Source organism: Nannobrachium achirus (assembly GCF_963921795.1).
Source record: "Nannobrachium achirus genome assembly, chromosome: 16".
In the NCBI taxonomy this organism is placed as follows: domain Eukaryota; kingdom Metazoa; phylum Chordata; class Actinopteri; order Myctophiformes; family Myctophidae; genus Nannobrachium; species Nannobrachium achirus.
In genome coordinates, this window is record NC_137823.1 from 48,311,904 (window position 1) to 48,328,947 (window position 17,044).

General features: G+C 47.3%; 1 protein-coding gene across 1 annotated transcript in view; it reads left to right on the forward strand.

Annotated features, from left to right (window-relative positions):
* Window positions 1-13,317: 13,317 nt before the first annotated feature.
* The window catches only part of LOC308301095 (potassium channel subfamily K member 2-like), a gene marked incomplete at both ends in the record, with an annotated part of 50,581 nt that continues 46,854 nt past the window's right edge, over window positions 13,318-17,044 (forward strand). Inside the window, 2 exons of the mRNA XM_080744993.1 lie at window positions 13,318-13,423; window positions 16,013-16,323. Of these exons, the coding sequence (XP_080601119.1) occupies window positions 13,318-13,423; window positions 16,013-16,323 (417 nt within the window). The remainder of the gene's footprint in view (window positions 13,424-16,012; window positions 16,324-17,044) is intronic.

Below are 17,044 nucleotides of genomic sequence, written 5' to 3' on the forward strand. Positions count from 1 at the left end.
ACTCCACTGTAGCTACGAGCAGCCGCTTCTTGAGGTCTTCTCCCATGTCTGATTTCCACACTCCTCATCCCATGCAAGGCATTCCAGGCAAGTGCCCTCCTGACCTTCTGGTCCTGTTATGTTCATGCTACGACAGCTTGAAAACCAATTCAGAAAGATGAAAACATAAATTCCCTTAAACATGACACTTAACATTATATAATTAAAAATGCTTCATTTTGTATGTGGAAAAGCTCATTCACGGCATTGCTTTATACAGTAAAGTGCTTAAAATGGAACGGGTGAGAGTGTCAGAGTGACAAAAAGAGAGAGAGAGAGAGAGAGAGAGAGAGAGAGAGAGAGGCAGAATCACAGTGTGAAGCATTGAATGTACACTGCTGCAATCACTCTGGGGTTATGATTTATGTTGTACTGTACCAGGCAGTTATTTAAGTGTGGGCACTCTATACTGCATGATTTGTGCATCAAAAATTGTAACAGATTAGGCTTGTTTGCTCATTGACTTATTGCTATAATATGATATAAACAACAAGTCCCGAGAGGAGGGTCGATGGCATTGTCTCTTGCAGTGTTTCCCCAAAAAATGGATCAGGATCCAAATATCGCAACAACATTCCAACAAAGTATTATTTCAAAAGATTCTTGTTTGCAAAAAAAAAAAGAAAGAAAAAAAAAGGTTTTGAGTCAGGGTTTCCAGCTAAAACGCGAACGACTACTGAATTTAGCTACTTCATTTGAGCACTAAATCTGGTATTTAATTGATGAAAGTAGTAAATAATGTCTCAACGCCATCTACAACAGTGCCTTGTAAAAGATGCAGTGAATCTCTGTGGGGTCATTTAACTGCTGGTGCACTGTATCTGAACGTGGCACCACTTCAGCAGAAGCACTGATTACCAAAGCCTCCATCTGTATTATTTTAGGTGATAATCCTATAGATAGACCAGCAAAGTCAGCTAAAAACAAAGAGTCAGCAATAGTAGCGTTTGACGGATCGTTGCTGTTATCTTTTATCTTACACCAGAGGGACAGAAATGTGCAAGCTTTGAGACTAAAAGCCCTGAGTTATACTTACCTGTCTTGTCGGATCTACAAGCTTGTCACTTGTGAGCTTGTAAATCTGATGTTTTAGGTGTTTGACAACACCGGCGTGCAACTAAGGATAATGGGGGCTTTAAACCTCTCATGGCACAATGCCCTGCAACACCAAAATGCTCCAGTTACCTACGGAGTGTGTGTGTGTGTGTGTGTGTGTGTGTGTGTGTGTGTGTGTGTGCGTGCATGTGTCTGGGTGTGTGCGTGCATTCTTGCATGCGTGTTTGTGCGTGCGGGCGTACATGATGTGTGCTTATACGTATAAACAAGGGTCTGTGACACATTAGAGTGACACATTAGTGAGTGAATCATTAGTGGAAAGAACATTTACCCAAGTAATGCTTTAAAGCACAATTTTGAGGTACTTTTACTTTACTTGAGTACCAGTATTTCTATTTTTAGATACTTTATACTTTTACTCCACTGTCTACATCCCAGAGACAAATTGCTCAAGTATTACAGAACACCACATATAGGCAACCGATAAATGATCATGTATTATTATAGGTTAAAGCTACCCAGCAGCACATACACAGTAATTAAAATAAGCCCCAACTTTCCAAGCTGCAACATCAAAGTGATGAATACATTAATGCATCACTAATTACAATCCAATAATTGTGAAATGAGGTATTCGGCATGATGATTACTTTGGTTTGGTTTGGTACTGTATACACCGGTATATTTTGGTGCCAATTTACTTTGTACTAATTAAACAAATGCAGAACTTTTACTTGAACAGAATGTTCCTACCGGTACATTGTGCTGTTGCTACTTTTACTTTACTTGAGCCCTATAGTCTCTGGAGCCAGACTGTTGACTCACACCATTTTCGAATGCTTCTTACAATCTGTGCAATGGAAGTGCTGGAGCGTTGGAGCAAAGCAGATGTTCCGGCTCCCCCCACAAATTTACATGTCTTTGCAATTGCAAGCATAATATAAAATAGCTTGTTGCTTAGCAAAAATAAAAAATTGAAAATAGACTTGAAAGATCTTTTTATATATTTTGAACAGAAATGAATAACAGATGACAGCTTCCTTTCTCCTCTTTCGTGGGGTGTAGTTCCAGACTCCAGATATAATTCAGATATTGTGGAATAGTTGTCTGGCTACGCAAGACTACTTGAACCCCACCACCCATATAGAGCAGTGGTGGGGACCCCCAGGGGTGATGACAGTGAAGTGATGATCAGGGTGGAGGGTCCCCAGTTCAAATATGATTCTTTTTGGGGGTCCCCAGTACACATATGATTATTTAAGAACCACTGGTACAAGCTCACAAAGTGTTGTGAGCTTGTAGATCTGCTATTTCTTGTGAAGAGATTCGGAGCAGAGGGAAACAACAGCAGAAAAGTCCCTTTAGACTAGCGGGTTCAAAGTAGGTCTTCCACTGCAGGTGAATGGCACTGTGGGATGCATGGTTCACTCTCTCTGCAGGCAGATGAATGGCACAGCTGCCATTCTCTCAATTCAATTAGGAATAGCAGCCCCCATAAATACAATCAATATTCTGGGGAGTGGAGACACACACCCACACCCACACCCACACACCCACACACACACACACACACACACACACACACACACACACACACACACACACACACACACACACACACACACACACACACACAAACCAGCAATCAAATTATGGAAAATGTCTGACCAACCTTTTTACTCTTTCTTAATGCAAGACCGTGGCCGCATATCTATATCTAAAGGCTGATCATAAGTCACATGCGGGGACGTAAACACACAGTCAGTCTTGTCATCAGTCTCGTGGTGAATTAAATCATTGTGCCCTTCACTGCTGCTGGCCTTTGGTGCATGTGTAATCAGTACATTACTGTGTGAAGCATGCTTGTACTCCTGATGAGCATCGCCGGCCGGCAGAAGGGCTGCACCTCCTCCACCACCAAGGAGGAGGTGCACTTTTCCTAGAAGGGCCAAATCACACAGATATCTGCAATCATCCATTCCGTTCGCTGTTGAGGTTTCTAGCTGCCTGTAGGCAGTGCTTCCCAATTGCTGGGAATGGACCCATCTTTTGGCCCACGGACCCATTTTTTTATGGGTCGCGAGTAGGCTATAATACCGATATGTCTTCGTTTCTTATAGATTTTGTTGTTGAAATGAAAATTTAAAAATGATTTGCACATGATTCCACCAATGAGATCTACAAGCTCACAACGCGTTGTGACCTCCATGCAGGAAATCATCTACTCTTAGTGGTTGTAGCTCATTTCTATAATTGTATGACATCTACTATTTTTAGGATGTGCATATAGGTTTTGTTATACTGTTGCAATTCAAATTGCCCCACATGGGACAGAATATCCAAATAAATGAACGAATGAATACAGTATGCATGAAATGAGAGAGGTGGGGTTGACTTGTGATCACAATGTCCCCGGTTGGTTGGGGAAGTCAGTGAGTGCTCTTCCGAGCATATAGCATTGTCAGGTCAGGTATGTTATTGTGGCCTCCTGCTGGTCAATGTGAAAAGGGTTCCATGTCTTCTTCTGCCTTCAATTCCAATCGGATGCTGCATTTATGATTTGAGGCATTTTGTTCCAAAAACGTGTTTTGCAAAAGTCGACAGGAGAATGTGAAACAAAGGGTGACATTTGTTCCTCAACCTATAGTGGGAATGTGCATGCAAAATTTCACGGAAACAGAATGGACCAATCCTGCAAACCAAGCCAATGTTAGCCAATTAGGATGGAATATGAAATATTGGCCTTGATCACTTGACTAGATACTGTGTACCGATTTACATGATTTTTGGATACAATCTGAACTGGAATAATATCAAACGAAAGGTTTCGTACGAAACCATGGTTTTCTTAGTTTAGGAGAAATGCACTCCTCTTGGGTTATCGCGCCTCCTAGCGTGCGATACAGAGCTACACATATGCTCCCGAATGACACAGTCGGAGGGTATGCCAGTCAAACGCCCCGCCCCACCCGTGGGCATAAGGCGCGAGACTGGCATGTGTACTTCCTCTTAACAACACCGTTCCTCTGCACGCAACATGCGCGCGAAGGGGCGTTTGAGGAGTGCATTTCTCCTAAACTAAGAAAACCATGGTTTCGTACGAAACCTTTCGTTTTCTGTCATTTACTCGAAATGCACTCCTCTTGGGTCACATAAACCCCCGGAAGCGCACACCCTCAAAATCCGCCCGCTCCGCCTGACAGGAGACCACACCCCCGGCGTGGCCCCTCCCCCACGGAGCCCCGAGCCCACCGGACTCGAGAGCGGAAGAAGTAGAAAGACCCTGACAGACCGAAATCCGCCTCATGAACTAATAGGCCGACCAGGTCCGCCTCATAAAACCCTGACAGGCTGGAGCCCGCCTATTCACTAATAGGCCCACTAGCAGCCGTTTTATAAGGAAACAGGGTCTCCCCCTTTTACCGAGAGCAAAGGGACTTGGTCTCAGCTATAAAAAAGGGGGAAAAAGTCTTTAACTAGAGGAGGCGGCAACACCCAGGACCGAATGCGCCAATGAAGATGGAGCCACGTCCAAATGGTAAAAAACCACAAAAGTCGACGGAGTCGACCAGTTAGCCGCCGAACAGATCTCTTGGATCGAGACACCCCTGGCTAGAGCCCAGGAGGTCGACATTCCCCTAGTGTCATGAGCCCTTAGGCCCTCAGGAACCGGGACTTTAGCACAAGTGTAGGCCATCTTTATGGCCTGCACAATCCACCTTGAAAGTGAAGCTTTAGCCACCGCTTTCCGTCTAGGACCACTTTTAAAAGTGACAAACAGTTGGTTTGACGCTCTAATAGCCCTCGTCTTCTCACAGTAAATCCTCAAGGATCTTACCGGACAAAGACAATGTAGACGCCTATCCTCCTCCGAAGAAAACGGAGGAGGATGAAAAGCCACCAACTCGGTTGGCTCATGTATAATCACACGGTTCTTTGGGACAAACGCCAAATGGGGTTTTAGCAGAACCTTCTTGCCATCCTCACAGAATCTCATGCACACCGGGTCCACCGATAACGCATGTAGATCACTGACTCTTTTGGCTGTAGACAAAGCCAACAAAAGACTAGTCTTAAAACTCAAAAGCTTTAAGCTCGCCGCCTCCAGAGGCTCAAACGGTGGACGGCACAGCCCGTCCAACACCACACCCAAATCCCACGATGGGAAAAGGGACCTAGTAACCGGTTTAAGCTGGTGCACACCCGCTAAAAACCGAGCCACCAGACGGTGCCTACCCACCGTCTTACCCTCAAAGCCCACATGGCACGCTGACAGCGCCGCCAAGTAACCTTTAATGGTAGAAAAGGCAAGACCACTTTCTAACTTTTCCTGAAGGAAATTCACAACAAGCTGGACCGGAGCCTCAAACGCCACCACCGGTGACGTACGCTCCGCACACCAGTCTTCAAAGATCCTCCACCTCTTATCATAAGCCGACCGCGTGGACGAAGCCCTAGCACTTTGAATAGTCTGAACCGCCCCTGGTGTCAGACCCAAAGCGCTCAAAGACTCCCCTTCACGGGCCAAACCTGAAGGTCTAGCTTCGCCGGGTCGGGATGGAAGATCTCCTGCCCTGCCTGCCGTAGCAGATCTCTGATTGGCGGCAGAGGCCACGGGTTGCCGTAAAGGAGGGGAGATATCTCCGACCTCCACACGCCCCACCCCGGAGCCACCAACAATAGTTTGAGGCCGAACCGCCTGACCCTCTCCAAAGTCTGGGGGATCAGTTCCAACGGAGGAAACGCGTACAGCAGTTCCCTCGGCCAGTCGTGAGCCAGAGCATCCAGCCCCAGTGGGGCTGGCCCCGTCGCAGAGAAGAAAAGTGTACACTTCGCGTTCTCTGCTGACGCGAACAAGTCGACTTGAGGCTGACCGAACCTGCTCCAAATCTGTCTCACCACTCCCGGGTGGAGGGACCAATTTGCATAAAGGGGCTCCCCCCTGGACAGCAGATCTGCTCCGCTGTTCAGAAGCCCCGGAATGTGCGACGCCTTGATCGACGCCAAACGTGGTTCCCACCACAGCGTCAGATCCCGCGCCAGCTGATTGAGAGCCGGGGAGGAGAGGCCCCCCTGCTTGTTGATATAGCACATGGTCGTCGTGTTGTCCGTCCTGATCAACACGTGACACCCTTCCACAAAAGGCAAAAAATGTTTCAACGCCAGAAACACTGCCTTTAATTCCAGGAAATTGATGTGCCGCTTCTGTAGAGCGGAGTCCCAAACTCCCCTCACCGAACGGCCCTCGTGCGTTGCGCCCCAGCCACTGAGGCTGGCGTCCGTTGTGATCACTTTCCGTGACACCACCACGCCCATACTGACCCCCTGGGACAGAAGAGTCACGTCCACCCACGGTCTCAGTGTGTACACACACCCTGGGGACACCTTGACCTTGCGGCGACCTTGTGTCGAGTGGATTTTGAGTGCCAACATCCACTTTTGAAAAGGCCTCATATACAGCCTGCCCAGCCTGAGTAGATGGATAGTTGAGGCCATCAGCCCTGACATAATCATGCAGCGCTTGTACGTGACCACTCTGCCCACGCGAAAAGATTTCGCGCAGGCCACGATCTTGACTAATCGCTCCTGTGAGAGTCGAGCCGTCATATTTATTGAGTCCAGCGAGATCCCCAAAAAGGTGGTCTGCTGAGCTGGTGTTAACATACTCTTTTTGAAGTTTATGTTGAACCCCAGAGAGGTTAACTGCGACATCACCACATTGGTGAGACGTGTCACCTCCTCTCTTGAACTTGCGCTTATTAACCAATCGTCCAGGTACGTCGCAAGTCGGATTCCCTGCTGCCGCAGGGGAGCTATAGCCGCTTGTGTCACTTTGACAAACACGCGGGGAGACAGAGAGAGGCCGAACGGGAGAACAGTGTATTCGTACACTTTCCCCTCGAAACCGAACCTCAGGAATTTTCTGTGTGGGGGGTAAATTCCCACATGCTGGTACGCGTCCTTCAAATCGAGGGACGTCCAATAATCGTTGATTCTGATCGAGCGCAATAGCGCTACGTTCGTCAACATTTTGAAACTGTACTTTACCAGAAAATTGTTGAGGGCTTTTAGGTCCAGAATGGGCCTCAGCCCCCCCCCTTTCTTTGGCACAACGAAATAATGAGAATAAAACCCCAGACCGAGCTGATCTGTGGAAATTTCCCTGATCGCTCCTTTCCCCAATAAAGAGTGAATCTCCTCCCTCAGAATCAAAGCGGCCTGCCCCTTTGCATGCGTGAATATCACTCTGTCTGACAAGGGAGGCTGGGTTGAGAATTGTAGCCTGTATCCCTGCCTCACGGTGCGAAGCACCCAGGGACACGGCTTGCATGCTTTCCATTGAGTTAAATGCCTTGACAAAGGATTCTGAATGGGAGCTGACGTCAGACCTAACGGAATGTGATTGATAGGAATGCACGGTATGTGCATCCCCGGACACGACTCTGACGTCACCGGTAACGCGGAAGTCAAAGGGACTCGAGACTGAGTCACGTGACTTACTACTGAGCGTGACACCGTCTTGCTGTGACGCGAGGGCCTTACGTTTAATGCCTTTATCACCGGCGACAACACTTTGTTGCACGGTGGGACAGGAGGCAGAGGAGGAGTGTAAAAAGGAACGCATTCTTGTAAACACGTCCTGTCTAAAACCCTGTTTAATACTGCTGTCGCAGCTCTGGCTGGGACAGCTAAACAAGAAAGACCTCTCTGCCACCTTCTTACCTTGACTGGCGCTTTGGCGCCCTCTCGTGTCGGAAGGGAGGATTGAGGCTGTGGAACAATTAAACCTTTTATATTGGAAATGCCCCTTAAGGGGGTTTCCTTGAAGGCTGTTTGTGTTTGTGATTGTGGTACTGGGCATGCATATTTTATATATGGATGTCCCCACTGGGGATTCTCCATTGTGTGTGCATTGTGAAAGAAGAGACCTTGTTTCGCAGACACATTCTTTACTGGGGAGAAAACATTTGGCACAGTAACAAAATTCACATTTACATTGGATTCCTCCACCCTGGGTGGCAGGATCAAAAGTGCACTGTGCTTGCGCGCTGGAGAGCCGTCCATGACCCTGTCTCCGTGCGCCGAGGGTGAGAAGGCCCTCTTTCTCAAAGTGTCATTTTCTCGACCCTCTCCCACGCCCCCTCACTGCTGCACTGTATGAAGGGCGAGCTGGTGGGCGCATCTCCTGGTGCTGGGAGCCCTGGTTGCTCTGACTTCTGTTTCTGCTCGTGCCCGAGGAGGAAGACGGAGCTCTAGGAGAACGATGGGGTTTCCCGCCCTGTCGGGGGGGTCCCTGATATCTCTCCCTATTACGGGAAGAGCGTCCTGAGTAACCTGACTGTTCTTTCCCTTTATCAGGTTTACCCAAAACAGCATCCACCACTTCTTTTTGGGCTTTATTGGTGTCGGTGATGACACGGAGGAAGGGTAACGCTCCCTCGAAGAGACTGTTGGGGGCTGTGTCCAGGCCCCTCAGCTCCTCTCGCCTCTCGCTGGCCTTTGGTTCGTCGCCTTGGAAGGGGACTTTCTGCAGCCACCTGAACCTCTCCATGCTGACAGCGACGTCCATCCCTCTGCCAGCCCATTGGATGGCATGGACGTTGCTCACTATTGCCAGCTGTAGCATGGCATCCCATTCAGCATAGGCTTCAGGAGGGAGGCGGTCCTTGTTTTGGAGCAGCATCTCTGCCATGGCTCCATTCATCAGCCCCACCACGTTTAAACTTTTCACAGAGAGCCCTGCAGCTTTATAAACATTTTTTACCATGTTGGAGACCTTGTTCTCGTCCTTGTTCTTGAACTTGGGCACAGGCTCCTGAGTGAAGGGGCATTCCGTGGGTTTAAACTGGGCACAGAAGAACTGATTAGTGGCGACATCCACAGGGGGAAGGCCGCCCACGCCAAACTTGTCCTCATCCGCCAGTGAGGTTGACAGAGCCATCTTCCCGGGCTCTCTGTGTTCTTTCCATGTGGAATGGAGAGCTTCTTTGAGCCCCGGGGTAGCGGGTAGCTTCTGAGAGCGAGGGACTGGTGTCTGTACCTCTCTCTTGCCCGCAAACTTGATCTCCGTTGAGCTCGCAGGGCGAGGCTCCACTGGCATAGTGAGGCCCATCTTGGCCACCGCCAGCTCAACCACTGCCAGCAGGTCCAGTTCTTGTGGGGTGGATTCTGCTGTGGCGCCCACCTTCTCCTTATCCACCGCTGCCTTCTTGGCAGGGGCGATGGGGGGGGCTTGGGGTGAGGTGCGAGGGGTGCCGCCATGACGGGGGCTTAGCATCACAATGTCCTCACTTGTCTCCTCTTGAACCAAACCGTCCTCCTCCTCCTCCTCTTCATCTTCCTCCTCTTCTCCTTCCATGGCATCTTCCTCCTCCTCGGAGGTGCCAAACTCGTCCGAGCCACGAGGCACTTTACGTGGCACGTTCTGTTGGGACGTTAAGAGAGGGGGGAAAGAGGGGGGGGCGGTGACCGCTGGAGTCATCAGGAACGGGTTGGTGGGGTGAGGAGTCCCACTGGTGGCCGCCTCGGCGGCGACCGGAGACAATGGCCCCGCCTGGAGTGGTCCCTGGAGGCTAGCCTGCAGGGCGGCGGAGGCCTGGAGAGGCCCGGTGCTGGTCAAACCAGGACCGGGCGTGAAGGAGAAGCGCGGGGTAGAGCCGAACATGCCGGTTCCACCACTGTGCGCTGTGGTAGAAATAGTGTACATCGGAGAGAAGCTACTGCGGATAGGTTCGCAAACACTAGGAGCCGCCTGGACAAACCTTGCTGCGGTGCTGGAAACAGGCCCGCTTCTTTGTCCTGGCGTGGCGGGGATCTGAGCGCCGTGTTCCATCTGAGCTCCCCGAGCGACGTGGCTTTGTTTGGGCCTTGCAGCGTCCATGTTCATGACCACCAGCAGACGCTGGTGAAGAACGGCCGCGTCCATCGTCGCGCAGAACACGCAGCTGTTTGGGAAGTAGAAACCTTGCCAAGCGTGTTGTAGCTCCAGACAGCCCAGGCAGATGGAATGCGGGTCCTCAGCGGCGATAAAGCGGCTGCACTCCGGATCCCCGCAGCGTCGAGGGAGGGGTGGTGAAAACAGACCCTCGCTAGACATGACGAAGGTAAGCTAAGCTAACCTAGGCTAGCCGCTTGTTATCGTTAGCAGCAAACAGCGAAGAACAAAACAGAGAAGAACAGACCAAGTTGAACGAAACCCGTGGGTGATGGTCCTACTCACCGCTAAGGCTAAAGTTGAATTCGAACTGGTCTTATACTGAGTAACTTGAAGAATTAATTAATTGTCGTAGAGTAACATGTGTAGACGTCCGTATCTCATGCGTGCAGAGGAACGGAAGAGGAAGTACACATGCCAGTCTCGCGCCTTATGCCCACGGGTGGGGCGGGGCGTTTGACTGGCATACCCTCCGACTGTGTCATTCGGGAGCATATGTGTAGCTCTGTATCGCACGCTAGGAGGCGCGATAACCCAAGAGGAGTGCATTTCGAGTAAATGACAGAAAAACATGTGTTTTACATAAGTCGGCCTCTGGTGGCGCTAAAGGCAGATGTGAAAAATGCCTTAGAAAGTGCGAATACAAAGTTTTACACTGATCGGTGGAGTCATAGGTAAAAGCATGAACCTGCCTGTTATAGCGCCACCATGAGGCTGATTTTAAAATGTTGAAGTGGCATTTCTTCCTCGGCCTAGTGGGAATGTCAATGTGTGTGCAAATTTCACCAAAATTGCACGCTGTGTTCATGATTTGAGGCATTTTGCTCAAAACTGACCAATCCTGCAATCCTTGGAAGCCAATCTTAGCCAATCAGGATGGATATGGAAAATAGGGCAGATCCATGTTGATGACGAATAGGTATAGATGTAACGGAGGTGATCCGAACCTCCCCACCCGGCTTCGAACCCGGGTGGGGAGGTTCGGATCACCTCTGTTACATTGGTGCTGTGATCCGGACCCGGCTTCCCCGTAGGAGGAGGTCAAAGGGGGGTGAGTGTGGCGGAGAGAGTTGCTAGCCTGACTGCAAGCGTCAGACTCTATCACACATTTCGTTTTGGGAAGAGAGTCTGATCCTGCGGACGGAGATTCTACTTCAGCGTGGGTGGGCTAAAGCCTATTGACGTCACACACACACACACACACACACACACACACACACACACACACAGACACACACACACACATACACACACACACACACACACACACACGCTTAGAGCCCCGGACGGCGACGTGGCGTGACATTGCAAAAATACGTTATTTCTCATAACATATTATATGACTGCATGTTTACGTTAGTGCAAAATGGTATTAAAACGTAATGAAAAGGCACTATTGTATAGTTTATTAAAATAATTCGACTCGAGTCTGACTCCGCCATGACAGTTTTCACGGACCAATCAGAGTCCACTAGCGGCTCACGTGGGCAGAAGAGCACCAATCAGAGTCCACTAGGGACTCTCACGTGGGCAGAACAGCTCCGAAGGGAGGGGGCTGGGGGGGGGGGGGGCTGGGACCGGACCAGCCTACCACGTGCCTCAAGTCTACAGCCCTGATTGGCCCATTCAATTCGCCCGCTCCTCGGGCGAGCTTGAAATAAAATAAAATATCTCTGGGTTCAGTCCACACTACACACCACCCACCAACAGGGGGTGGTGATGTGCGGACTGATTTATCAGGCTAGAGAGTTGCAGCCCCAGCCTGAAGCCTCAAAAGTCTAGTATCTGCTCTCGTTCCATAAGGATATCCCTTTGGAGTAATGGTTAAGATATTGGATTTTCATGCGGGAGACCCGGGTTTGAAGCCGGGTGGGGAGGTTTGGATCACCTCCGTTACATTGAAAGTCCAATATCTTAATCATTACTCCAAAGGGATATCCCTATGGAACGAGAGCAGATACTAGACTTTTGAGGCTTCAGGCTGGGGCTGCGACTCTCCGCCACATAGAGATACTGTGTACCAACAACTACCAAGTGTGAGTTTTGGACAAAATCTGTATGGAGTAGGCTACTAAAAATGTGTTTTGCAAATATCGACCTCATGGCCTGGCAGAGACAACAATGAGACAAATTAAGTGCAGCCTGTACTGCTGTTCTGAGCAGCACTATAAAAGACTGTGCTGGTAAATGGTCAGCAGGTGCTATTGTGTGTGTGACAGGTTGTGTAAGCCTCCCCTCCCCTGCAACTAATTGTGGGCTTTCCTCTAAAGCAGTTCCAATCAGAAGGCAGGAGGAGTCAGTTTACTAGGCTACTAAAAGCAGTGCTTCTCAAAGTGTGGTCCAGGGAGGGACCCCCAGGTCTCTTTGAGGGGGTTGCAGGGGGTCCCCATGGCAAAATGATGAACAGTGCACTTTGGCTGTTCAAAAATAGCCCATCTACAACCTTGTTGTGAGCTTGTAGACGCCTATTTATTTTTGAAACGTTTCTTTTCAAACTCCGGACAACATTTTGGTTTAATTTTCTTATGGTGGTTCCCTGCAATGGCACAGATTATTTTTGGATGGGTATTCCCAACCAAATAAATATAGGCTACAGTAAATGTGGTGGCCCTTGATATGAAAATCAATTTGCCTATTATGTAAAAACGAAATAAGCACAAATGTAATAAAAATACAATACAAAATACAGGGGGGGAGTATAGACATGACTGGTTGTCATGTAGGTCTACATACAGTAGCCTATGCCTTAGTCTCAGACCAAAGATAGATAATAATAGCCTACTGTATAGATGCCCCCCCCCCTCTCTCTCTCCCCCCCCTCTCTCTCTCTCTCTCTCTCTCTCTCTCTCTCTCTCTCTCTCTCTCTCTCTCTCTCTGTCTGTCTGTCTGTCTGTCTCGCACGCACGCCCCCCTGCCTCCCTGCGTAACCAGTGTTGAACGAGGCAACCACCTGGCTACAGTACACGCTCCATCCGGAGAGAAGCCCATTGTTGTTCTTCCTTTATGTCTGGGTAGTGTGTACAGTCAGCGTCTGGGAAGGACTGGACGCATTCAGTGGCTCTCTGACTGGCTCTACTTCTATGCGCTTTACGCCCCGCATCTCCGCGCGCTCTTGTGCAAGGAACACGGTGTCCATCCTGACTTCTGAGGATATTTCAGCTGGATTTGATCAACTGGGAAGGACTGAAAATACTTTTTTAGTTTTGTTTGTTTCTTTTTCTTTTTTGAGGGAAGGGGAAAGCGCGGCTCTCTGTTTAATGCCATGTGGAAGAGAGTAAAGTCGACTGATGGGAGCGTCGGAGCGCTACAGTAAAGCCAGGCATCAGTCGAAGCAGCAGACGGAGGCTTTTGGGAAAGATCTGCCGATGAGGAACAGCAAGGAAAGTGCATATGGTAGAGAAGAAGTGAGTGCTTTCATCACTCTGTTTTGGAATATATCCAAACGCACATGCATGGAAGGCAGACTGTATCTAGAGTGACAGATGCATCATGCAGGGGTGGAAAGTAACTAAGAACATTTACTCAAGTACTGTACTTACAATTTTGAGGTAGCCTACTACTTTTACATTACTGTATTTCTAATTTTCAATAGGTCTACTTTTACTCCTACTCCACTTACATCTTGGATAAATACTTTTATTCCACTACATTTCTTTGAAAACTTGAATTACTAGTTATTTTGTAGATTATTAGACAATTGTAATAATTTGATAATTATTACAAAATACAGTAACCACTTCAGCCCTACATACATTTTGGCCATTTGAAAATAGCCGATCTACAAGCTCACAATGCGTCAAGATGCTATGCACTGTGAGCTTGTAGATCTGGTATTTTCAAAAATATTTTTGAATAGGCCTACCTGAAATGGGTAGGCCTATTCAAAAGGGACATTCTGCATAGGTAATGAGTAGGTACTTTTGGTAATTTAAGTAGGCCTACATTTTGATGCCAATACTTTTGTACTTTTATTCAAGTAGGCCTACATTTTTCATCACGGACTTTTACTTGTAACAGATTATTTACATTGCAGTATTGATACTTTTACTAGAGTGACAGATGTAAGTGACAGATAGCCAAGCCAGTAGCCTATAGCCTACCCACTCAAGCCAGCTGTCCGCTGCGCTTGTTCAGTAGTCAGCTAAAGATGCTGTTGATTGATGATGAGTGTTATTGATTATTGTTCTTTCCCCCCAAAAAAGTGGTTAACCCTCTTATTGGGTGAGAGATGGTTAATCTGATAAACAAACATAGCCTCCTCACGACCAGGCACGTGCACACATAGACATCAAACACTTGTGTTGTTTAGCCTATACAATTTGGTTATTTTTTTTTTAGGAAATTGTCAATTAATGTGAGTGCTGCCCCTAAACCGTGGTCAACCATCGAAAATGGCCGATGATATCTTTAAGATGTGTATTTATAAACACCAGTTACATGTATCCAGTTTATTAAGGCTCCCTGGAGCGGTTGTGTAACGCCGTCTATCAACCTCCTTAGAAAAGGAGGCTGTGGTAAAAGATGTTTAATTTTTAATGCAAAGCCACTTATGATTCAGTTATTGCTGAACCATAGCCTAATGTTTCCTTATTCAGCAGTAAACATTGATAATGGAGGATATAGCCTATATAACACACACATAAACCACATGGAGGTATTATAATTAGGCTATAGGAAGTAGTGTCCAACTCATCAACAATTAAAATGCATGGGGAATAATGAGATCACTGTGCCAAGGACACTAACACAAATTCCACTGGGGGAAAAAAAAATCAACTGAAAAAACTATTATATGTGGATTAGAGATAAATGGCAAGCAGTAATGACCAATAACTGGGAACCAATAGCTATACTTATTTTTTACAGCAATTTTTAATTACGATTTTTAGCACCAAATTATCACGTGTAACATATTGGAAAATGGAATGAATAGGCTAATTGCTTTCCGAAAAATGGAAATGTGGGCTATATAATGTATGTATCATGAATATTTAATAACCCTGGGAGTATGCTAAACATTGACTACTGTACCTTCTCCCTGACACAATAGAGCATACAGAAATGACAGTCTGTTCAGAGAGATATGGTACTTGCTGAAATTATGAATGCGTTTCCTAATTTTCTGAATTATGACTTGCATAGTCTATTAAACCCAACGTTTCAGAGACCCATAGGAGATGCATGGATAGATCAATTAAGTAGATGATTATAACTCAACAGGTGTTAAATTCTGTATCTACTCTGGAGCAGCTGTGAATATCCAATCTTAATTATCCTCTGATTTGATGAAATACAACTTCATGGAGAAGGATCTGTTGCTACCGGTACATTCATTATCTGCCATTCTGTTGTGGCTGTGGACAAATGAATCAATTTATCATTGAAATATCTGTAGACGACTGCTGGTATTTAGGGGGAAAAAAATCTGTTGGACAGTGGAGCTAGCAATCCCACAGATTGAAGAGTTATTATAGTTCATTGACTGCATGGTGTTAAGTATGTTTATACTGGTACAAGCAAAATAATCTTCTCAAACTCAACTGAAATCACTCGGAAATCATCATCATCGGCCCCCACCCTCCAAACCTTCAAAACCCAATTATTCAATATGGCTTTCCCCAGCTAACTCCACCCCCCCCCCCCTCTCAACATTCCACTGTTTTTATAGATTTTTAGTCTTAATCTTTCTTAGTGTTTTTTTCTCCCTAATAAAGTTGTTTTCGCCTCCCCCTTGTAAAGCATCTTCGCCGCGGGTACTTCACTATATCGGGTAGACAACTACAGCTGTATATGCATTTGAGATATTATTTTTATTATGTTTCAAGAATATTCTTTTACTGACATATCTGTACTATGTTTTTGTCAGTGCTTACCGTATGTGGTAAACATGTTTATGAGACCAGACCGCTATAAACCTCAGACAATGTTGTTTGCCTAAATATGACAGAGCTGTCTGAAAACCAACTGTTTCTGTCCTTACAGTGGCCGCACCTGATCTTCTTGATCCAAAGTCTGCCGCCCACAACTCCAAGCCGCGCCTCTCCTTCTCGGCCAAGCCGCTGGTGCTGAACTTCCCCGAGGACGAGTATGAGAGCAGGATGACGGTGGGGTGGAAGACCGTGTCGGCCATCTTCTGCCTGGTAGTGGTCTACCTCATCATCGGGGCCATGGTGTTCCGAGCAATGGAACAGCCGCACGAGAGCTCCCAGAAACTGGCCATCCTAGCAGAAAAACTGGACTTTTTGGTCGTGCACGCCTGCGTCAACTCCTCGGAACTGGAGGATCTGGTCAAGGTTGGTCCAAGCATCAACACCACACTGAATAACCATGAGTTATATACTGGTCTTATATACTGGAGCCTGGCCGGAGTTGCTTTGCTCTGCAAAATATATTTTAGAATTAGCAATGTTCTGTAGTTCAGTCAGATAACTCACAAATAGATTGAGACCAATAATAGCTTGAGAACATTCTTTATTAATGTAAATACAAGTGTGAATATTTTATTTGATCTTGGCGTTCAGGCTCGGCTTATACTACATTACTCCCTGCTAAGGCTAAGCACATAATAAGAATACAACCATTTAAGAGCAGGGAGATCTATTACAAACACCCGCAGGGGAACAGAACAGAAGGGAAAGCAGAGCCTACTGGTGCTGCTGGGGTGGTGGTGGTGGGAGCAAACAAAGCACATACAACATCAGTGGCAACTCTGGAAATACAACAGGAGGAAGTACAATGAATCAGATGAGCTTTAAGTAGACCGCCAATTGATTGACACGTCACCTACAGTACATCTCCCAGTGACTCCCACACTGAGCTGCACATGCGTGTTCACCTCTCGAGTGTATCTGCCTTAACTATCCTCGCAGGCTACGTATCATTATCGTAAACTAATCTACACAGATAGATAGATAGATAGACAGACAGACAGAAAGACAGACAGACATTAGGTATCCACAAGTTTCCAACGCCCCATAGTGCATTGCGCAGACGCTGTACCGAGCTTCCGGCGCT